The following is a 23,184-nucleotide window of genomic DNA, read 5'->3' on the forward strand; positions in this document are numbered from 1 at the left end:
ATAATAAAACCAAATTCTGTCCTACAATCTTGATCATTTATTTCAACTTTATGTTATTCAAGTACATCCTAGTCACGTCCGTTGTGTCCTTGGGCAAGACACTTCACCCCTTGCTCCTGATGGCTGCTGGTTAGCGCCTTGCATGGCAGCTCCCGCCATCAGTGTGTGAATGTGTGTGTGAATGGGTGAATGTGGTAATACTGTTAAAGCGCTTTGAGTACCTTGAAGGTAGAAAAGCGCTATACAAGTATAACCCAAGAAAAAAAAAAAAGAATGACATTTTTAAATGTAATGAATTTCATTGACAAGCAATTCTGTTATGGTCAAACTCTTGTTTGCTAGCGGCTACGATTTCAGTACTATTGAAGATCTTTGCTCCTTTTCAACTCTGTGATAATAGTCTTTTCACAAAATACAACCAATAGTAAATAGTAAACCAATGTTAAATCTTACTTGTGAAAAGCAATCCCCCGATTCCTATTTTCAACAGTCCGCTCATTTGAGCAGGAAAACGCTGAACACCAGCTCTTTGTTTTCTACCTGTCAACTGTCAGTTTAGGCTGCTCGACGGCTCCTCATCACCACTTCAAGATGGCGGTCGAATTTCTCGCGTCATAGCAGCCAATGCTGTGTCTACTTATAAGATGTCTGATACTATCACCCATGTTGGATACGTTCACATTACAGTTGTTGCTTCCTCCCCCGACCGCTAGGGGCAACAGTTGCACTCAGTAGGAATCGCGTTTGCCGCTGTCACGCCAAATTTCATCCCCCTACAAACCCCCCCCCTATTTACTTCCGGGGTCATTTCCTCTTACGTTATTTCCTCTTACGTCATTGACAGCGATCGATAACACTTCGGCTTTGACTGCCCGTCGCTGGAAGGATACTTGTTTTTTTTGTTTTGTTTTGTTTTTTTGATAATATAGCGTTAACAAAACGTCTGTATTAATCGGACAAATTAACTTGATGATATTCCTGACTGCACATTTGACGGAGAATTAAACGATTTTTGATTCGTTTTCCACGGGTCAACCCTAGCTACTTCAGGGTTAATTTTTCTTTCAGACGGATGGGTTTTAGGTTGATATTGTTGGCAAACACGATTTACTGAGATTCACTCTAACTTCGAGTAAGAACATACCTTTACTGTATGCGGCTGGTCCGTGGTAGCCCAATACGTGAGTAGGAGCAGTTTTTAGCAAATAATAAAAATAATTGCCGATAATAACCCTGGCATGACTTTGAATTCTCTACAATTATAAACTTTGCCCTCCGTGTCAAGTCACTTTCCGTAATGAGCCAATTATCAGTTGAGGTATAATCATACTTGCCAACCCTCCCGGATTTCCCGGGAGACTCCCGAAATTCAGCGCCTCTCCCGAAAACCTCCCGGGACAAATTTTCTCCCGAAAATCTCCCGAAATTCAGGCGGACTCAGGTCCATGAGGACCTGAGTCCGCTAACCCACAATATAACCAGCATTCACACACTTTACCGAACTCATGTAAGTAACAATTTATATTGTTAAAAGTCAGTATTTGCCAGGATTTAAATGTATACATTTTCAAAAGCATGGTTCAATGTTATATTTAGTTTACTACTTTTCCCGCCGTAACATTACAACCCCCCCCCCCCCCCCCCCCCAAACACGATAGATAGAACTGCTCTCGTTTTGTTATTAAATAACAAAACTGTTTTAAGGCTGCAATCACAACCAAATTCATGTATAGTTGGTAATAATCGCGTTGTATCAATGTTTCTCATATCCGACACTAATAAGTGCGAATATGTTTCAAATCAACTTTTTTTTTAAATTATTTATTTTTCCCCTTCGCGCTTGCCGTAGTTGCAAAGCAGATTTCGCGGGCAGTTTGAGTTGGTGATGGCGGCCACAACGTCCATGTTGACTTCACTCGCTCTTTCTAAGCTGCCCAAGTCACGTCGGAGTTCATTGACGGTAACTTTGTTGGCTTAAACATCACATTTAGGTTTAGGGTCTTCTAGGCGCGATGCGAGACGTCACAAGCGGGCTAACGTTGAGCCAAACAGCAGCTTCGAGGCACGGGCGGAAATGGTGAGCTAGCAAAACTAGCCTCATTTATTATTATTAGTATTATTATTATTATCATCCCTCCATTGTTTGTAACGTCAGGCTTGTGTGATCACACAGAGAAGGAGTTTGGCCCCCAGTCAGGTCGCCAAACGGAAGCAAGGGGAGGATGATCATCGAGACGAAATATATTATATTAACCACGAGCGGTTCTCGAGAGAAGATGAATGGAGAAAATTGGGACAGTGATGAAGAAGTCCAAGTTCCATGGCCACTCAACAAAGCAGGAGGAAGGAAGCAGTCACAAACCAAATACGTGGCAAGAATTCTGAGATTTGGTGGTAATTAATAAACAGTTGAAAACTTTTCAATTCAATTCAGTAAAAATTATACGTTTTACCAGAAGTACATTAAATATAGATATATTTAATATAGATATATTTAATGTACTTCTGGTTTTACACCTTGAACTTTCGACTTTGTTTATGTAAAGTTAAATTTAATTAATATAATTTTTTTTCTTCCATGATTGATAGTAATTTCTCATCAGTGCAGCCCTGGTATACTGAATGTTTCAATCTGCAATGCTGAGGTGATTGTCATGATAGTACAGACTTAACCTTGACAATTTTTTAATATGGCTGTAAGCCTGTAAATAAGGGAAAGTAAGGTGAAATTTGTTTCTCGCTGAGGTGAATTTCTGAATCATCAGAACTGTAGGTATACCAAAGTAATTTAGTGATAACAATCTGCTGCTGAAATGTATGACTAACTGTACAGTTTAATTTAGCTTAATGTGGCACATATTTGTTTTTACACAGAAGACACACGTGAACTGACGCCATATTTGAAAGCCGCTCAGGATGGCAAGGATGTACCCCTTACTGGTGATTTGGAATATGGCAGAGGCAAGAGAAACAAACAGCCAAAGTCTTGGTCATCAGACAGTGAGAGCAAGGATGAAAGTGACGAGGAGACTCTGACAGACAGCAGGTACTTTTATTTCAGTGGTGTTGTCGCGATATGACCGAAATAGTGTTGAAAGCGACGTTAAACGTTAATTCACTCACTCACTATTTCAGTGGTGTTTCAACTGTGTGAGGTTTTGTAGGATTCAATCCCATACTTTTGAAGTACCTTGTCAGTTTTTCTTTATCATAAAAGTTAATCACATCATGTTTCATTGTAGGCTTTAAAGTTATTGAATATTTTGATTCAATTCGACCAACTCAGACAGAATAATATTCAAGACAAATTGAGGTGTTGACAGACTTTCTGCATGTACTCGGAAATCTATCATTTCTGCAAACATATTTCTTCACTTCAATGGCATATAAAAGAACTGAACACGTTTTCTTGTTAATCTTGATTTTTCAGAAGAAAAAGAGGAAAGTAAGCCGTACAGCTGTGGGATATGATGCTCGGGCACAATTGAAGGCCCAACTTGCTGCTGTGAGTACATGAATAGAATAGAGTAGGATTTTATTGGTTAATCAAAGCACCCTCTCGAGGCAAACAATCACAAGTGCCTAGCCTTCATTTGAAATCGAGGACGTAAAAATTGCATCCCTGGCAACTGGTTTAAAACACAAGTTTATACTTTTACTTATATGAAAATAACACTACAAATACCTGATGAACAGTGCCTCCTGTGTGAATGGCTTACTGCTACATGTACATGTAGCATATTCAAATTAATGTGCCTACAAGGTTGCTTATACATGTAAAACTTATATGGTGCTGTCAGGGCCGTATCCAGGACAAATTGCTTCCGGAAAACATATGAGCGCCCAAATTAATCATAATACAAATTATTTCATTTGATTTACTATTTTGACATTTTCAGCTGGGAAGAACTTCACCGAAAGATACATGTACAGAAATGGAATCCCTGAAGAAGGAAGTCCTCCAGTTGAGAGAGGAAAACAAATCCCTTCGAGATGCATTGAGGGTTGTTGAAGGTAGGTTTTCTTATTCTAGAAGTATGTTATTGTAATTATCATAGGTTGATGGAAAATATGCTTGCATGTCGATGTATGAAATAACTTTCTTATTACTGTATTTTCATCTAACTTTGGCCTACGGGTATTGTCGTCATGTACGGCTGTCCATCCGTCACCGCAATATTTACAGAATCGTTTCATGTACGGAAACCAAACTTGTTACATCTATTTATCTTAGTGTAACAAGAAGCCTATCGAAAATGAGTCGTCTCGGACAATATTTTCCAGAGTTATGCCCCTTTTTTCCAATAAAAATCCATTTATGATTTGGGATAATTTCAGAACTGTTGCATATACAACATCCTAAGTTGTGATGTCCTCCCCTCTAAATAAGGGGAGGACATATGGTACTTGTTTGTTTGTCTGTCTGTCCGTCCGTTTTTGTGTGTTTCTCTTATATTAGCAAGAGTTACGTCCCTTCCTTCTTGATATTTTGTCTCAGCTGGATATCTGATTAATACTTGACCGACAAATATTAAATCTTCGCGTGGTCAGGATGAATTAATATATATGGTTATATATATTTTTCATCTTTGATTGCTTCCTTACCATGTTTCCCTTGACTTGAACAAGATTCCTATCAAAATACCCTTACATTATGATAGCTGGGGTTAGAGCCGAGCGGTTTGGATATCGCCAGCTTCATGTTATTAATGTATTTTTTTTTATTGTGTCTGCATCACAATGTACTTTTTTCTATTAAAGGACTTCCTGGCCTGCTAATGAAGATGGACGACTTATCACGTCAGGCAACAATACTATCAGCTCGACGTCCTGCTGTCGCTCTGCCAGAGAGGAGCTGGCCAACAGCAGCTTGACAGGAAAAAAATCCAATGCTTTTAAGGATAAGCATGAGAAACCAAAACTGGATGACAAGAAAGTGTCTGCTATTATTGGTGAGTATAAGTTAAATCAATCTGATTAAAACCATATCCACATCAGGGAAGTGGATCTGACCCTTTTCCTATCTCCAAGTCGTTCCGTGATCGTTTGGCATGAAGTATAGATATCCATAGCTTCCAGTCGGCTTGGTCCATGAATTGACTGCGAGATGTTCGTTTTGACAGATTTATAGGCATGGGTGGTCACATTAGCTTTGATCTCGTCGGAAACCAACATCAAGTGACAAAGCAAAAACCGCAGCGCACGGATATCTACACCTTTTTCTCGTTTGATATCTTATATCGGCATTCTCCGCCTTACTATTTAACAACTAGCGTCGGGAATTTCCGTGAGTTCTGCTGCAAGTTGAGAAGTGAACGACTTTTAGATAGGGAATGTGTCAGATCCCCTTCCCGATGTGGATATGGTTTCAATCAGATTGAAGTTAAATATTTTTATTAGAATTCTATTAATGCACTTTCGTGATTGTTCGAACGCCATTGGGGACACCCATCAAGTACACAACAAGATTCACAAGAAAGTGAAATCCTGAAAATAATTTGAAAAATATTTCACACACTGAATGGATTTTCTTTATAGCTAATGAATAGTGTACATGCACTGTCAGAATTTGATACAGATTTGTTGCAGTTCGTAAAGCCTGGCATGATTGCACCACATATGATTTTGTGTGCGTCAAGCAGTGCAAGTGCCTTACAGCATAGAAACGCGTGATATGCAATGTATGCAGTGTGTTGACTATCCATTGCATTGATTAAATGATAGACATCACTCTCTTTATCGAGCTGAAAAATGCCATAGTGTAACTCATTGCATGACAGCTAGTGTCTTGGTGTCTGCAGACACTAATTCTGGTATATTTTATTGATCTTTCAGATTTTGTGAAGAAGCTCCATCCCTCAAGTGAAGCAAATGTGATAAAGAAAATCATTGGAGTGAAACTGAACATTGCGCAGAAAATGGGAAAAAAAGAAGGCCTCAGAAACAAATTCTGCTGGACGTCTAGCCGTCTCTAACAGTCGGGGAAGCGCGGTGATCATGTTGATTTATGCTGCTGACATTTATTTATTACGTCAAGATTTGAGTTACATGTATATAATAAATACAAGTCAACATTCATTCAACTGCAATATTTGTTTTTCTCCATTGCCAGTGTTAAACCACAGATTTTGTAGAATGCCTGCCCAATCATTTCTACATCATTCTGAACCGTATTCCACAGAAAGCCATTCCATAGGAGCCTGTTCTATAGAACTACTCTTTAGAACTTTCTTCTATAGCACTATTCTTTAGAGGAGATCTATAGAACCATTCTTTAGAACCCTGTTCTATAGAACCATTCTTTAGAACCATGTTCTATAGAACCATTCTTTAGAACCCTGTTCTATAGAACCATTCTTTAGAACCCTGTTCTATAGAACCATTCTTTAGAACCCTGTTCTATAGAACCATTCTTTAGAATCCTGTTCTATAGAACTTCGGTCCTAAAGTTCATTAGAAATTCTATAGAGATATTCTTTAGAAATTCTATAGAACTTCGGTCCTAAAGTTCATTAGAAATTCTATAGAGATATTCTTTAGAAATTCTATAGAACATTTTTTGCAGGGATGAACGAATGATGTCCGGAGTGCCACATATGGTTCCTAATCTTAAAATGTAGAAAACATTCAGCAACAAGAGTGGCCTGGGGTTGAACAGTCCAAGTGATAAAGCTTTGTATTTACAGTAAAAGTCTCATCTTGTCTCATCAGTCTTGTACATATTAGTCTTTAATGACTAGTTTATATTTGTAGTTAATTGTTCATATTTAATGTTTACTTTGTACAAAGAGAGCGCAGTCTACTGAAGTTAAATTCATCAATAGTTTTCCCCTTTGAAAGACGCAAGACAAATTCCTTCCATTTCACCATGTTGCTACAATGATCTTCACTGTTTTCATGCTGTTTCAGCAGTGCACCTATGTTGACCCAATCCCGCTGTCCCTCAGCTGCCAGTTTTAAGGACTTTTTGGAAAATAATTTGCAGCAAAAGCAATAGACTGCATCTTTACTTCTTGAAAGCCAGCTACGCTTGACTTTTTCCCCATTGACTAGCTGTCTGTAGGTATAATGATAATGAAAACTTTGGCCATCATGCCGTTTGGGGAATGAAGAGTTCTCCTTAATAGACAGTGGTCCTCTGATCACCTGCTCAGTCCTGTCTGAATCTGAGAGGAAAGATATGGCGTCACAATAGTGCCAAAAATCCGAGCGCATAAAAACTGTTATCGCGCGCTGATTCTCCACTTCGTGTGCACGCGACACCCTTTTGCGCGCGCGTGGTGTCTTTTTGCGCGCGCACGGTGCCTTTCTGCGCGCGCGCCGTCTCGGTCTGTGCGCTCTCTGTGTACTCCTGGCATCTCTCCTTGCGCTGTCATGTTTCTTTTTGGCACTTTGGGGGCGGGTATGCTTAGACGGCCCCTCCTTTCTGATTGGCTCTGAGCATTTTTCATATGACCAATCATTCTCCAGCGTAGCAACGTTGTAGCCATCTTACCTCGGACAGCTAGCCTCAATCATTACATTGATGTCAATGGTACATGTATTAATTAAATTACCATAACTTGCTCGATTTTCAACCAATTTACAAACGGTTTGCCTTGTTACAAATCTTATTACCGGTACATGTAGATATGACATAGGATGCTGTACCTGTTGAAATTACCTCTTTCGCTATAAAAAAAAAATGACTTAATTGTGCAACATAGTTGTGTAGGGTCAGTGTTAGTCAGTTCTCTGATTATTTTGAACTGTTTCAGAATACATTATTAAAAGGCTATTTTTAACATTTTAAAAACAAAATTCAAAGATTATTTCATTAATTTTATGGCTGAATCAAAAGAAATTCCATAAATTAGAAAACAAATGTTCAAGAAGAAGTGAAAACTTTGCGCCTATAACAATCTTGATACATATTGACGATGACCCGCCCTGCTATACTTCTGATTGGCTCTGAGCATTTTTCGCCTGACCAATCAGAAAGAAGGGGCCGTCTAAGCATACCCGCCCCCAAAGTGCCAAAACGAAACATGCCAGCGCACAGACCGAGACGGCGCGCGCGCAAAAAGGCACCACGCGCGCGCAAAAGGGTGTCGCGCGCGCGCACGAAGTGGAGAATCAGCGCGCGATAACAGTTTTTATGCGCTCGGATTTTTGGCACTAATGTGACGCCATAGCAGGCGGCAAACGTCACAGGTGCAGCAGAGGCAGCTTTACATTTAAAGAGAGGCAGGAAGAATCACTAGGCCTAGATCAGCAGCAGCACTCTGTTGACCTAAAATTGTGTTTTTGTACAATAATATATCTTTGATCATTTAGAAATCATCAGTCAGACTCGTACATGCAAAAAATAAAAAATACGAATTTTTTGTTAATTGCTTTTGGGGGCCCCCTGGTGGCCGCGGGGCCCTAAGCAAGCGCTTAGTACGCTTATGCCTCTGTATGTACCTCAGTGAAGTCAGATGACCCGTGGTCAGACAAACGACAATATTTAAAATAAGAACATAAAAATAAAGAAAAACCTTGGGTATTTCTTCAAGACTTTAAAATGAGGCAAAAAACTGCAATGTAAAATGATTTTTTATTGTATACAACATTTTTGTTCCAAACATTGCCAACCCTCCCGGATTTTCCGGGAGACTCTCGAAATTCAGCGCCTCTCCCGAAAACCTCCCGGAAGAAATTTTCTCCCGGAATTCAGCCGGAGCTGGAGGCCACGCCCCCTCCAGCTCCATGCGGACCTGAGTTCAGTGTGCGCACACAAGGAGACGAAGCAGAAGAACGAGACCATAGTCGAAGAGCGCAGGGGAGACACTTCTCCAGGGCCGATGTATGCTCGGGGCAACACCCTTCACCTTACCCGGCAGTGGGTCTCCACAGCGGACGACTTTAGGGTGAATGATGAGTCCAGCGATTAGTTGCAAATCTTGCTTTATTGATTGCTTGCACACAGCCAATCCAAAACAAAACCAACTAGTCCCTCCCCGCACGCTACCGCTCCCTCTGTTCTCTCGCTCACACACTCACTGACCTCACTCACTTCCCATGCTGTCACCTATTAAAGGGCCACACACGTACTCTACTCTCATAACACACAGTACAGTTAGTAGAACAACTGTGTTTTCATTACTGTGTATTTGATAGGTGCCATTGCCCCGGAATTGTATTGCATTGTACTTTCAAGTACAACAATGAGTAGATGAGTGTTATGTGTGTGTATATGTGTAAATAAATGAACACTGAAATTCAAGTATTTCTTTTATTTATATATATAATAAAATAAATAAATATATATATATATATATATATAGCTAGAATTCACTGAAAGTCAAGTATTTCATACATATATATATACATATATATATATATATATATATATATATATATATATATATATATATATATATATATATATATATATATGAAATACTCGAGTTGGTGAATTCTAGCTGTAATTATACTCCTCCCCTCTTAACCACGCCCCCAACCACGCCCCCCGATCACACACCCCCACCCCCCACCTCCCGATATCGGAGGTCTCAAGGTTGGCAAGTATGATTAAAGTACAGACATTTAACAGTATTATATATTAATTAATATTTTTTGCACGTTACCACGAAGACAGAAGTTCCCAGCAGCGGCCCTAACACTCCGCCTGAAATTTTCCCTAACACTCCGCCTGGAATTTTTCGAAGCCTGCTGGTGTTTGACATAATTCCCCTGGGAAAAATAAAGACAAATGTCATTCAGTGACACCACCATTTTCAGGAGATTTGGATTCTATCGAACGCTGTCAATGACGTAAGTAAGAGGAAATGACGTAAGAGAAAATGACCCCAGAAGTAAATGGGGGGGAAGGTTTTTATAGGGGGAAGAAATTTGGCGTGACACCACCAGCAGAGCTGTTGTCTTCTTCTTCCGCCATTTGTCTTCCCCGAAAGCCCGTTCCAATAGCCTCTTCTTCGCTTGCTTTTTCTTCTCCTCCTGCTTCTTCAAAGACCTTCTGTATGACTCCGTACACCAACTGCGCCAGCTCAAAGAGACTTTTCCTCGTCCTGTTTTGACGTACTGCCGAGACAATAGCCTGCGAGGTGTTGTGCTAGTCGCTATCCTCAGTTATCGTCGACCTTTGACGTTAGAGTTGGTAAATTTGTTGGTGATTCCTCTCAGCACAGATGAGTCGGACACCCGACGCCCGGATGAGGTATGATTTATGTATTGTTTATTCACCATGTTTTGCAAGGTTCGGTTCCAGTCGTCATGGCAATGAGCAGTGCCAAGTTGAAGTTATTGTTATGGTATTAGTTTATTGCGAACATGCATTCGCTTACAATATGCTACAACAATATTGACACTTTCCCGTCACAACATGTCCCGAAAAGGAGTACGAGGAAGCATACGTAGACTTAGACTTAGACTTCCTTTTTATTGTCATTCAAATTTTAACTTTGCAGTACAGATAAGAACATTTCGTTGCATTAGCTCATGGTAGTGCAGGATAAAAGAGCAATAAGGTGCAGATTTAAATAAATAGATTACTGTTCAGATAAATATATTGCACTTTTGCATATGCATCCACGTTTATGGATGTATGTTATATTGTCTTTATATTCCAGCGAGTTAATCCATTTTGGGGGCTAATTGAGGGGATTTGATTTTTTTGATTTGTATTAAGGATCCCCATTAGCTGGTTGCCTCAACAACCTACTAGTCTTCCTGGGGTCCACAATTCAATACAATTACAAGCAAAAGCATATAATTATAACTACACAACACAGAAAAAAATAAAAGCATCAATAAGAAAACAAGCAAACAATTTACAGTCACAGAATAATTATTACCATATAAATATAACGACACAATATAAAACCAAACAAATCATCAACGAGCAAAGTAATTTAAAGACTCAGATAAAATATTACTCTCTTTTTAAAAACCTGTTTACTTTCAATGCCGGTGAGAATTTGAGGCAGGTTATTCCAGAGCGATAAAGATCTATGAATAAAAGATTTCCGCAAAGCATTCTTCCTGGGACGAGGGAGTACAAAATGCCCCTCATTGGACGCCTTGGTATTGTGATTATGTATAGTGCTGCTTTGAACTATTTAGATTATTTTAATGCGTACAAGAGTCTTACGGCCTGAGGGAAGAAGCTGTTACAGAACCTGGAGGTTCTACTATAGAGGCTGCGGAACCTCTTTCTAGAGTCCAGCAGTGAAAACAGTCCTTGGTGGGGGTGGGAGGAGTCTCTGCAGATTTTCTGAGCCCTGGTCAGGCAGCGGCTTTTTGCGATCTCCTGGATAGGAAGAAAAGGAGTCCTGATGATCTTTTCCGCTGTCCTCACCCCTCTCTGGAGAAACTTTCAGTCTGAGGCACTGCAGGCTCCAGTCCAGACAGAGATGCAGTTGGTCAGTAGGTTCTCTATAGCGCCTCTGTAGAATGTGGTGAGAATGGGGGGAGGGAGCTGTGCTCTTTTCATCCGACGCAAAAAGTGCATGCGCTGCTGAGCTCTTTTTACAAGAGCTCCGGTGTGGAGGGACCAGATCATATTGTCAGTTATCTGCACCCCCAGGAACTTAGTGCTGCTTACCATCTCCACCGCTGTGCCGTTAATGAAGAGTGGAGTGTGGCTGGACTGGTGCTTCCTGAAGTCGGCGATGATCTCCTTGGTCTTGTCGACGTTCAGGACCAGGTTGTTGGTTCTACACCAGTCAACCAGGTGTTTCACCTCCTCCCTGTAGTCCATGTCATTGTTGTCACGGATGAGGCCCACTACTGTCGTGTCGTCTGCATACTTCACAATGTGGTTAGTAGTGGACCTGGCGCAGCAGTCATGGGTCATCAACGTGAACAGCAGCGCACTCAGAACGCAGCCCTGGGGGGAGCCGGTGCTCAGGAAGATGGCACTGGAGGTGCAGTCGCCCACTCTCACAGACTGGGGTCTGTCTGTGAGGAAGTCAAGCAGCCAGTTGCATAGGGGGGTACTGAATCCAAGGGGGGCTAGTTTGCTCACCAAGTGCTGCGGGATGATGGTGTTGAACGCCGAGCTGAAGTCCAGAAACAACATCCGCACATGTGTGTCCTTTCCTTCCAGATGTTCTAAGCTCAGGTGGAGTGCAGAGGAGATGGCGTCCTCTGTGGAGCGGTTAGGGCGATAAGCATGTGGGGGAAAGTCTGGAGATAATGAATTACTTAACCAGCCTCTCGAAGCACTTTATTATGATGGGGGTGAGTGCCACAGGGCGATAATCATTGAGGGAGGAGATTGTGGGTTTTTTAGGCACTGGAATGATTGTGGCCGTCTTAAAACATGATGGTACCACAGCCTGGGTCAGCGAAGTGTTGAATAGGTCTGTGAGAACCGCAGCCAGCTGGTCTGCACATCCCTTAAGCACCCTGCCCGGAATGTCATTAGGTCCTGCTGCTTCCAAGGGGTTCACTCTCCTCAGGGTTTTCCGGACATCCGCTGTGTCCAGGTCGAGCGGCTGCTCATCAGGGCGAGGGATGGATTTCCTCGGAGTGGTGTTAAGTGCCTCAAACCTTGCAAAGTGGTTGTTTAGGTCGTTATGGAAGCTGATGCTGTTGTCACAGGGACGGAGGATAGCTTTATAGTCTGTGATGGCATGTATGCCCTGCCACATTCGTCTAGTGTTCGTGGGGTTCTCGAAGAAGTCCTGCACTTTCTGACTGTGAGCACGCTTTGCAACCCTAATGGCATGGTTCAGGTTAGCTCTGGCTGTTTTAAGTGCTACCATGTCGCCAGATTTAAAAGCCTTGTTCCGAGCCTTCAGCATTGCACGTACCTCACTGTTCATCCAGGGTTTCTCGTTGGCCCGTGTGGGGATGTTCTTGATCACACTAACATCCTCCATGCACTTCTGAATGTATGCGGACACAGACTCTGCATACTACTCAACACACGTGTGATGATTGTCAGTGGCGGCTGCCTTGAACATGCCCCAGTCTGTGCTTTCGAAGCAGTCTTGTGATGCTTCCATTGCTCCCTCTGGCCAGGTCCTCACCTGCTTCACTGTAGCTTGCTTTCTGATCAGCAGGGGCTTGTATGCAGTAATTAGCATCACAGATAGATGGTCTGAGGAGCCGAGGTGGGGCGGGGTGCAGCTTTGAACGCGTGCTTAATATTGCTGTACACCATGTCCAGCGTGCTTCCACCCCTGGTTGCAAAATTCCCATATTGATGGAAATGGTGGAACACAGTTTTCATGTTAGCTTGATTAAAGTCCCCTGCCACGATGAAAACTCCCTCTGGATGTGTAGATTGCAGTTCATTGATAGAGCAGTACAAAGTATTCAAGGCTTGTTTGATGTTAGCACTGGGAGGAATGTACACTGCTGTGAAGATCATAGCACTGAATGCCCGGGGTAAATAAAATGGCCTGCATTTTATAGTTAATAGTTCTACATCGGGAGAGCAGTGACATGAGACTATCTTCCCATTGTTGCACCAGTTGTTGTTGATGTATATGCAAACACCACCGGCTCGGGATTTACCGGTGAGAGTGCTGCTCCTGTCCGAGCGAAACGTTGTTAGCCCCTCGATGCTAACTGCCTCGTCCGGAACAAATGGTTTCAGCCATGTTTCTGTGAGAAATATGGCGCAGCAGTCCCTCATCTCCCGTCTTGCATATTGTAAACATATCAATGTCCATTATTTATCTTTTCAAAGAGTGCAAACTATACTGTCAGTGAGCGTATTTGTGTAATATGTTGTTTTGTAAACAAACAACGTTGGTTGTATATTATCAGAATCAATTGTATTGGCCAGGTATGTTTACACACAGAGATTTGGACTTGGAAGTACACTGGGCTCTCTTTGCTCAATGCAAGAACCAAAAATCTATTTAATGACCAGAGAGCACAGAGCAGTGGCGGCCATCTTGGTATGAAACAAGAGCAAAACATTAAAGGACACAAAGGACAGAAAAGACATTAGAGGAGCACTGAGCGACTTGTCCAGGGTGTACATCACCTTCCGCCCGAATGCAGCTGAGATAGCCTCCAACACCCCCCGCAACCCCGAAAGGGACAAGCGGTAGAAAATGGATGGATGGCTGGATGAGCTGATGCAACCAGCTGCCTCTCCAAAGACGCTATTTCTACATCCAGCCATCCAGCCATCCATCCATTTTCTACCGCTTGTCCCTTTTGGGGTCGCGGGGGGTTCACTGCTACAAAAGTACAACACACATAATATTATCATTCAAAATATTTTGTTTTGTAAGCAAACATAAAATAACAGTTGAGTTGTATGGTATTGGGTTTCGGTTGTAAACAGTGATAAACACGGAAATAGACATAAATGTGTTATTAATGGCATATCAAATAGATATGAATATTCTATTAAAGATGTAAGAATGTGTTAATGATGTATAAAATAGCAGTGCTCCCAGTGCCACCCACACTGGTTTAAATGTACCTTAGATATTGGGTTTCACTATGTACAGCGCTTTGAGTCACTAGAGAAAAGCGCTATATAAATATTATTCACTTCACTTCACAGATATGAATTTGTTATTACATATGTTAAAATGTGTTAATGACGTATAAAATAGATATGAATATGTTATTAAAGATGCCAGAATGTGTTGACGTATAAACTAGCAGATATGAATTTGTTAATAAAGATGTAAGAATGTGTTACTAATGATGTATACAAAGCCGATATGAATGTAATATTAATGACATATAAATTAGTAGATATGAATGTGTTGTTAATGACGCGTAAAATAGCAGATATGAATGTGTTATTAATTACATTAAAAATAGGAGATATAAATATGTTATTAATGATGTATAAAATAACAGTTATGAATGTGTATAAAAAGCAGATATTAATGTAATAATAACGATGTATAAAAAGCAGATATGAATGTAATAGTGATGTATAAATTAGTAGACATGAATGTGTTAATTATGAAAAATAGCAGATATGAATGTGTTATTAATGACGTATAAAGTAGCAGATATGAATGTGGTATTAATGATGTATAAAATATATATGAATGTGGTATTATTGATGTATAAAATAACAGCTATGAATGTGTTATTAATGACGTACAAAATAACAGTTATGGATGTGTTATTGATGATGCATAAAATAGCAGAAATGAATGTGTTACTAATGACGTCTATAATAGCAGATATAAATGTGTTATTAATGATGTATAAATAGCAGGTGCAGCACGGTGCCACAGGGGTTAGTGCGTGTGCCTCACAATACGAGGGTCCTGGGTTCGATCCCCGGGCTCGTGTTGGAGTTTGCATGTTCTCTCCGTGACTACGTGGGTTCCCTCGGGCTACTCCGGCTTCCTCCCACCTCGAAAGACATGCACCTGATAGGTTGATTGGCAACACTAAATGGTCCCTAGTGTGTGAATGTGAGTGTGAATGTTGTCTATCTGTGTTGGCCCTGCCATGAGGTGGACACTTGTCCAGGGTGTACCCCGCCTTCCGCCCGAATGCAGCTGGGATAGGCTGCAGCACCCCCCACAACCCTGTATAGGGACAAGCGGTAGAAAATGGATAGATGGCTGGATGAAAATAGCAGGTATGAATGTGTTATTAAAGATATATAAAATAGCCGTTATGACTGTATTATTGACGTAGGAAATAACAGTTATGAATGTGTTGTTAATGATGTATAAAATAGCATATATGAATGTGTTAATAAAGATGTATAAAATAGCCGATATGAATGTATTATTAATTACATAAAATAACAGTTATGAATGTGTTATTAATGATGTATAAAATAGCAAATATGAATGTGTTAATAATGATGTATAAAATAGCCGATATGAATGTGTTATTAATGATGTATAAAATAGCAGATATAAATGTGTTAAAAAAGATGTATAAAATAACCACTATGAATGTATTATTAATGACATATAAAATAACAGTTGTGAATATGTTATTAGTTACGTATAAAATAGCTGATGAATGTGTTATTAAAGACGTATAAAATAGCAGATATGATTGTTGTATTAAAGATGTATAAAATAGAAGATATGAATGCATTATTAATGAGCGGTGTGTTCAGGGACAATCAGACAAAGAGGATTCAGGAGCGCATCAGTAACGTGGAGAAGCATTTTGGCGAGATGTGTCAGATGTTTGCGTCGTACGGACGTAACTCGGCGCGTCTTCGGGACAAGGCGGACCTGCTGGTGCGAGAGCTGGGCAAGTATTCTGACACGGAGACTCCCAGCCTCAAGACGGGTTTGAAGCATTTTGCGAGTCACCTGGCCAAGATTCAGGACTACCGCCAAGCGCAGGTGATAATTACAATACTGATAATAATCTACTTATCATTATTTTGGGTAAGTTTTTTTTTATCTTCCAGGTGGAGCGACTGGAGGCCAAAGTGATCGAGCCGCTAAAAGGTTACGGCGCTGTGGTCAAACGTAAAAGGGTGAGCATTAGCATTCTTGTTAGCATCGCTGACCTGTGTTGTCATAGCAACAAGTGTGTGTTGTCTAGAGATGTCACAATGTCAACATTTCTTATCGCGGTATTCTTAAATGTGCTCAAAATTTTCAGAAAGTACTTACACTGAAATCTTTTAACAAAGTTTTATTTAAAAGAAGAAAAAAACACAACACATTCAAAATAATTTCCTTTGTAGAAGAAACATTATTGTAGATAAAAAGTAGAAATTAAATGTGAACATGAAAGCAACACAAACATTATAAACACAGTAATATGCCAGAAACTAAATAATAACAAATATAAATAAAAATACATGTGAATATTGTGCAATATAGCACTTTATGGACATAAGAGATAAACAAATAAAAACAAATGTAATCATTTTGCAAGATGGCACCTGATGGCCATAAGACGTAACTGCACTTTTTGTTCATATAAATAAAAACAGTGTTCATGTATGAGATCTAGTCTTATACATAGGGCTGCATGATTATGACCAAAATAATAATTAAGATTATTTTGATCAATATTGAAATGACGGTTATTAATCAGGATTATTTATTATGTTTGGTAAAACAGTGTTGGGGTGTGAACGTGACGCCATCCTGTAATTTGTAATGTCTAATAAATAAGCTATAGATAAACGTTACCCATTTATTTAAATACAAATATTTGTGTATGTGTTCATTAAGAGTATCAACGTGTCATCTTTTTCTCATTACAAGACATCTTTACCTCTATTTTTACATTTTGATCGAGGGAGGTATTTTTTGAAGTTATGTACATTTGAATGTACATGTAGATGCTGTATTGGGACAGATCCATTAAGAGTTTGAGCAGAAACATGTCTTATAAGAATTAACTATACGCCATAAAACATTAACAAAATACTGTGTCACATGAAGAGTATTTAAAGTAATAACTTTGAAATTAAAAAAACACGAGTAATGTCAAAAATATGGTGTTTACTTTTTGATATCAAAATAAAACACCAAGCAGTTTGGCTAATGAAGATGAAGTCAAATAAACAAGCGTTGTTATTCTCCAACAACACCTCCTAGTGGTCCAGTGCAACAGATTGGCCAACAAAAATAAACAGCAGTGATACCTCTCACATCGAACACACAATCTTCACAGCCTGCGTTCAATTAAATGAGATGACAAAACATTATAGCTAGTATTGATGTTATTTGAACGCTGATAAAAGTTGAAGTTAAATAAATGACGAGTGAGCATCCCAGTAAAAAAAACTAAAGATTTTCTAAACAAGCTGTGGCAACGTTCTCGACACATCGCCTGATGCATGCATGCAGTGTTGCCTAAAATGCATTCATAAATGACAGTTTTTCGGTAATTAAAAATGTGAACCGTATTACTAACCGTCTTGAATTTTACCGCGGTTTATAATTTTACCATTTAGTATTACATTCGTAGTGTTGTCATAGCAACAAGTGTGTCGTCACAGAAACAGGTGCGTATGTCATCACAGCAACAAGTGTGTGTGTGTCGTCACAGCAACAAGTGTGTGTGTGTGGTCACAGCAACAAGTGTGTGTGTGTCGTCACAGCAGCAAGTGTGTTTGTGTCGTCATAGCAGCAAGTGTGTATGTGTCGTCATAGCAAAAAGTGTGTGTCGTCATAGCAGCAAGTGTGTATGTGTCGTCATAGCAGCAAGTGTGTATGTGTCGTCATAGCAACAAGTGTGTGTGTCGTCAAAGCAACAAGTGTGTGTGTGCCATAGCAACAAGTGTTTGTCATCACAGCAATAATTGTGTGGGTGTGTCATCATAGCAACAAGTGTGTGTGTGTGTGTGTGTGTGTGTGTGTGTGTGTGTGTGTGTGTGTGTGTGTGTGTGTGTGTGTGTGTGTGTGTGTGTGTGTGTGTGTGTGTGTGTGTCGTCATAGCAACAAGTGTTTGTGTGTCCACCTAGGATGACGTGAAGACGACTCAAAGCGCCAGAACACAGGAGTCCAAAAAAATGGATCGGCTGGAAAGAACTCGCCAGAAGAACCCATCAGACCGCCAAATCATCGTATCTTTCACCTGGAATGTTTGTGTGTGTGTACACACAGAATGTAGCGTACAGTATATAAAGTTTGTACAGTCGTGTATACAGTAAGTAGAGTACATTATAAACAGAAATTAGAGTACAGTATATACAGGAGGTACAGTACAGTATGTAAAATACAGTAGAGTATTCACAACACAGTAAGAATAGTTTGTAGAGTATGTACAGTAGGTACAGTTGAGTATATACTGTAAGTACAGCACAATATGTAAAGTATATACTGTACAGTAAATACAGTAGAGTATGTACAGCAAGTAGAGTACAGTATACACATAATGTTGCTTACAGTGTGTACAGTAGAGTAATACAGAGTACAGTATACACAGTGGACACAGTACAATTTGTAGAGTTCAGTATATACAGTAAGTACAATACAGTATGTAGAGTAAGTACAGTGTATATATATATATATATATATATATATATACTCAACAGTATATACAGTTGAGTATATACAGTAAGTACAGTATAGTATATACAGAAAGTACAGTATATAAAGTATGTGGAGTAAATACAGCAGAGTATATACAGTATGTGCAATTTATACATTAAGTACAGTTGAGTATATACAGTAAGTACAATAGAGTATACACAGTGAGTACAGTATATATAGTCAGTAGAGTAGAGTATACATTAAGTACAGTGAGTACAGTAGAGTATAGACAGTAAGTACAGTACAGTAGGTACAGTATATACTGTGAGTACAGTATATACAATAAGTAGAGTATATACAGGGAGTTTAGTAAAGTTTATGCAGTAAGTACAGTAGAGTGTATACAGTGAGTACAGTATATACAATAAGTAGAGTAGAGTATACATTAAGTAGAGTATATACAGTAGGTACAGTACAATATCTATCATACAGTATGTAGAGTATGTGAATATGTGATGTACCTTGACTCCGCCCCCAGTCTCAGGTGCGTTGACAGAAATGTTTGCACACCAACAATATTTTGCGTTGTGATGATGACTTCGTCCTCGTGCACGTCAGGCGGAGAGCGACTTGCAGCGAGCCACCATGGACGCCACGCGCACGACACGTCAACTGGAGGAGACCATGGACGAGTTTGAGAAGCAGAAGATCCAAGACCTCAAGGTGGGCGATGGCGTGTCCAAGCCACGCCTCCAAGCGGCGTTTGAAAAGTATCTCTGTCCTCACAGAAGATCCTGAGCGACTTTGTTACCGTGGAGATGTCCTTCCACGCCAAGGCCTTGGAGCTTTACACACTGGCCTATCAGAGCATCCAGAGCGTGGAGGAGGAGGAGGACCTGAAGGTAAGCTCCGCCCACCCGCAGAGGCTCAGCAGTCACATGACCTAAAACGCTGCGTTCAGGTGTTCAGAAGTTCCCTGCACCCCCCCGATTACCTGACGCGCTCCGACATGGTGAGGGCCAATTCAAGAACTTCCCTCGAGGGCACCGCCTGCTTCCTGTCTGCCTCCTCATCTTTCCAGGTAAGTCCCGCCCTCTTTGGCTTCACGTTCACCTTCTGTGTCCTGATCCCGTCCGATGGTCGCCGTAGCAACAGAGAGCCTCCGGACGCCAAGCAAGCAGAGAGGAAGAGGAGGAGGATGAAGATGAATCTGAGGAAGAGGAGGATGATGACTCTGAGGGGGAAAGTTGATGACGAAGCTCCGCCCTTTTACGACGTCTGGTCAGTGTTGGAGTCTGATCACTTCTTGGCCTTTTTATTTGGCTTTTTATTTTCAATTGTCTTTTAATTTGTCTTTGCTTTATACATTTGTGTTTTTATTTGTATTTGTCTTTTGATTTTTATTCAACTTTATTTTTATTTGTATGTTGGCTTTTTCTTTGTCATTTTGGATTTTTATTTTGACTCTTTTCTTTTGCTTATTTGGCTTTTTGTTTGGATTGTTTTAGTTTGTGTTTTTCTTTTTCTTTGGTCTTTTTCTTTTTCTTTAGCTTTTCCTTTGTTTGGTTTTTCTTCGTCTTTTCATTTTTATTTTTTATTTGAATTTAGATTTTTTGTGTTTTTTAAATTTTTATTCAAATTTTTTGGGACTGTGCCCAGTGATGGCGAAAAGAAAATGTGTGATGGTAACCATTGATAAGGAAACGTAAAAATGCTTATATTGTATGGTATCATTAATAAACATGATTATTTTGTAGAACATCATTAATTAACATGATAATTTTGTATTATATCATTAATAACCATGATTATATTGTATGATATCATTAATAAACATGCATATATTGTATGATTTCATTATTAACCATGCTTATATAGTATGACATCATTACTAAACATGGTTATATTGCATGATTTCAATTGTATTGTCTGCCACACATCTGTACTCGGTTATAAAGCAGGCAACCTATAAAATACCACATTGAACACATGGATAAGAAGAGAAGTGGGACTGTCAAGTGTTGTGATTTGGGGCCGGCTGTACTTTGGGGCAAGGTGGGGCAAAGCCCCCTCAAATAAATGTCATGCACTTTTTACGTTTTAAGTTGAGAAAGTACAAGTTGACAAACTTATCGACAGTAGTGGAGAAGTCCGCTGAAAAAGGAACACAGTTCACGAGTATCACCTTCCCTCATGTCTGTCCCCCATATATATATATAATTTGACCAAGCAACCCCCCCGTACCAAAAAGCCCTTGATGAAAGCGGATACAATTTCACCCTCACCTATGAACCCACGCCAGGAAACCAGCCAAAAAAGAACAGAAAACGGAACGACATCATCTGGTACAACCCCCCATACAGCAAAAACGTCTCAACGAACATTGGACACAAATTCCTCAATCTGATTGACAAACACTTTCCCAAAGACAACATCCTAAGAAAAGTATTCAACAAGAACAACATTAAATTGAGCTACAGCTGCATGAACAATATACGACAAATCATCTCAAACCACAACAAAACAATTGCAAATGAGCCGTCGGCCCTCAGACAGAACGACTCCAAAACCAACAAAGGATGTAATTGTCGAAAGAAACCTGATTGCCCTCTCAACGGGGGGTGCTTACAAACATCAGTTGTCTACCAATCTAAGGTAATACGCAAGGACATTAACACATCCGACACATATGTAGGATTAACCGAGGGAGAATTCAAAACCAGATGGAACAATCACAAGGCTTCTTTCAGGAACAAAAACCTGCGAAATACCACAGAACTCAGCAAACACATTTGGGACCTCAAAGACAATAATGTTGAATATTCAATAACATGGCAAATTCTTGCATCCAGCACACCTTACAATAGTGGTAATAAAAGATGCAACCTATGCTTGAAAGAGAAACTGTTTATTATTTACCGTCCAGACCTGTCATCCCTCAACAAGCGCAGCGAAATTGTAACAGCATGCCGCCATAGACGGAAACACCTCCTAGGTAACACATGAGCCAATCACCACGCCCCTAGGCCAGCCTGTACCCACCCACTCTGTGCCCTATATAAACCATGGTATGCGAATGCTCCCATTAAAATCTCCTGACGATTGAGGGTACCCCCCCCTCATGAAACAGGCCTGTAGAGATGAAATAGTCTTGTGATTTTTTCCCACACATACATATATATATATATATATATAGTCACACTCATTAGCGGTGTAACGGTATTAATAAATACAGCTTACCACAGTAAAGAAGAAGTGAAGAATATAGTCCAGATAGAACACAATAAAAAGGTGCAAGATAATTGGATCAAAGAAACAAAAGGCAGGAAGTATTACAAAGTCCAGAGGGGAGTAGGTCTAATGAGAGGAGGAATAGAAATAGGAAGGTAGAAGACATTATTACTAGAATGAGATTAGTACATACATATCTAAATAGTTCATTGAAATTGATAGGGAAACATAAGACATGGCTGTGTGACTGTTATCTTCATATATAAGTGTAGGGCATGTTTTAATGCATTGTAGGAAATACAATAGAGAAAGGGAAATACTGCAAACTAAGTTAGTGTTGTATAGTTGATGGTCGTGTGATGGGTGATGAGCCGAGGAGACGCCAAAGAGGAATCGTCGAACAAAAAGCTTTATTTGTTTCAGACAGGACCTGCAGGTATCCCGGAGAAGAGGTGGGCCGAATCTCTTCATTCTGCTGTCCTGTCAGAACGTAAATACCATTTCTCGTAGACCCCTCTCCTTGTGAGTCTAATCTTGATGCCGCACAGTCTGCATACCACACAGCTTATTTACTTGACTAGTCATCCTATCTCCTGTGATCGAGTTGAGTCGGGTGACCTCCGACCCCTATCCTCTATCCCTATCCGTGAGACAATCTACCAGATGTCGTTATTGTGTTTACACTTCCTCCTAAAATCCAACTGTTCCTCAATGTCCTGGGGGGCCATAGCCACCGCTCTCTAGACAAGCTGTGATTGACATATGCACTTTTGACCTCAGAATAATCCTCTAAAGCACAGGTGTCAAACTCAAGGCCCGGCCGACCAGATTTGGCCCGCCACTTCATTTTATTTGGCCCTCGAAAGCCTGGAAATAATATGTATCAATAATTTTTTTTTTCTTACTACCGGTAAATGAATTATTTATTTTTATTTTGGGAGAAAGAAAAAAAAGTTCTCCATGTAATCGCAAATTATGTTAACTTAAATATTGTCTTAATTATGCAAAAATATATTATAAAAACATTCAAACCATTTTCTTTAATAGAAATAAATACAATTAA

General features: G+C 40.1%; 1 protein-coding gene and 2 long non-coding RNA genes across 4 annotated transcripts; all 3 read left to right on the top strand.

Annotated features, from left to right (window-relative positions):
• Nucleotides 1-1,492: 1,492 nt before the first annotated feature.
• Nucleotides 1,493-3,308, top strand: LOC133621359 (uncharacterized). 2 transcript variants are annotated; one of them, XR_009817649.2, is made up of 4 exons: nt 1,493-1,507; nt 1,992-2,077; nt 2,174-2,394; nt 2,875-3,308. It is a non-coding gene; the product is annotated as an uncharacterized lncRNA (long non-coding RNA). The 2 variants fall into 2 exon arrangements; XR_009817648.2 differs by lacking the exon at nt 1,493-1,507 and having other exon boundaries at nt 1,684-2,077; nt 2,875-3,053.
• Nucleotides 3,309-3,364: 56 nt separating this feature from the next.
• On the top strand, nt 3,365-6,076 carry LOC133621360 (uncharacterized). The gene is made up of 4 exons (XR_009817650.2): nt 3,365-3,505; nt 3,900-4,014; nt 4,762-4,952; nt 5,836-6,076. It is a non-coding gene; the product is annotated as an uncharacterized lncRNA (long non-coding RNA).
• A 4,090-nt stretch (nt 6,077-10,166) lies between these two features.
• Nucleotides 10,167-20,891, top strand: cibar1 (CBY1 interacting BAR domain containing 1). Its single transcript, XM_061982701.2, has 9 exons — nt 10,167-10,201; nt 16,061-16,295; nt 16,364-16,432; nt 18,380-18,481; nt 19,429-19,434; nt 19,509-19,613; nt 19,679-19,792; nt 19,852-19,971; nt 20,040-20,891. The coding sequence occupies exons 1-9, from the start codon at nt 10,173-10,175 to the stop codon at nt 20,139-20,141; spliced, it is 882 nt and encodes a 293-aa protein (XP_061838685.1). The 5' UTR covers nt 10,167-10,172; the 3' UTR covers nt 20,142-20,891.
• The last annotated feature ends 2,293 nt before the right edge of the window (nt 20,892-23,184 follow it).

The sequence above is a fragment of the Nerophis lumbriciformis genome, linkage group LG21 (genome assembly GCF_033978685.3).
Source record: "Nerophis lumbriciformis linkage group LG21, RoL_Nlum_v2.1, whole genome shotgun sequence".
NCBI lineage: Eukaryota > Metazoa > Chordata > Actinopteri > Syngnathiformes > Syngnathidae > Nerophis > Nerophis lumbriciformis.

Bases quoted from the DNA above. Each gene is read 5' to 3' on its own strand.
- cibar1 (XM_061982701.2), top strand. From the start codon at position 10,173: ATGAGTCGGACACCCGACGCCCGGATGAG. The intron at 10,202-16,060 runs GTATGATTTATG...CGGTGTGTTCAG, and splicing joins ACACCCGACGCCCGGATGAG to GGACAATCAGACAAAGAGGA. The intron at 19,614-19,678 runs GTGGGCGATGGC...CTGTCCTCACAG, and splicing joins AGAAGATCCAAGACCTCAAG to AAGATCCTGAGCGACTTTGT.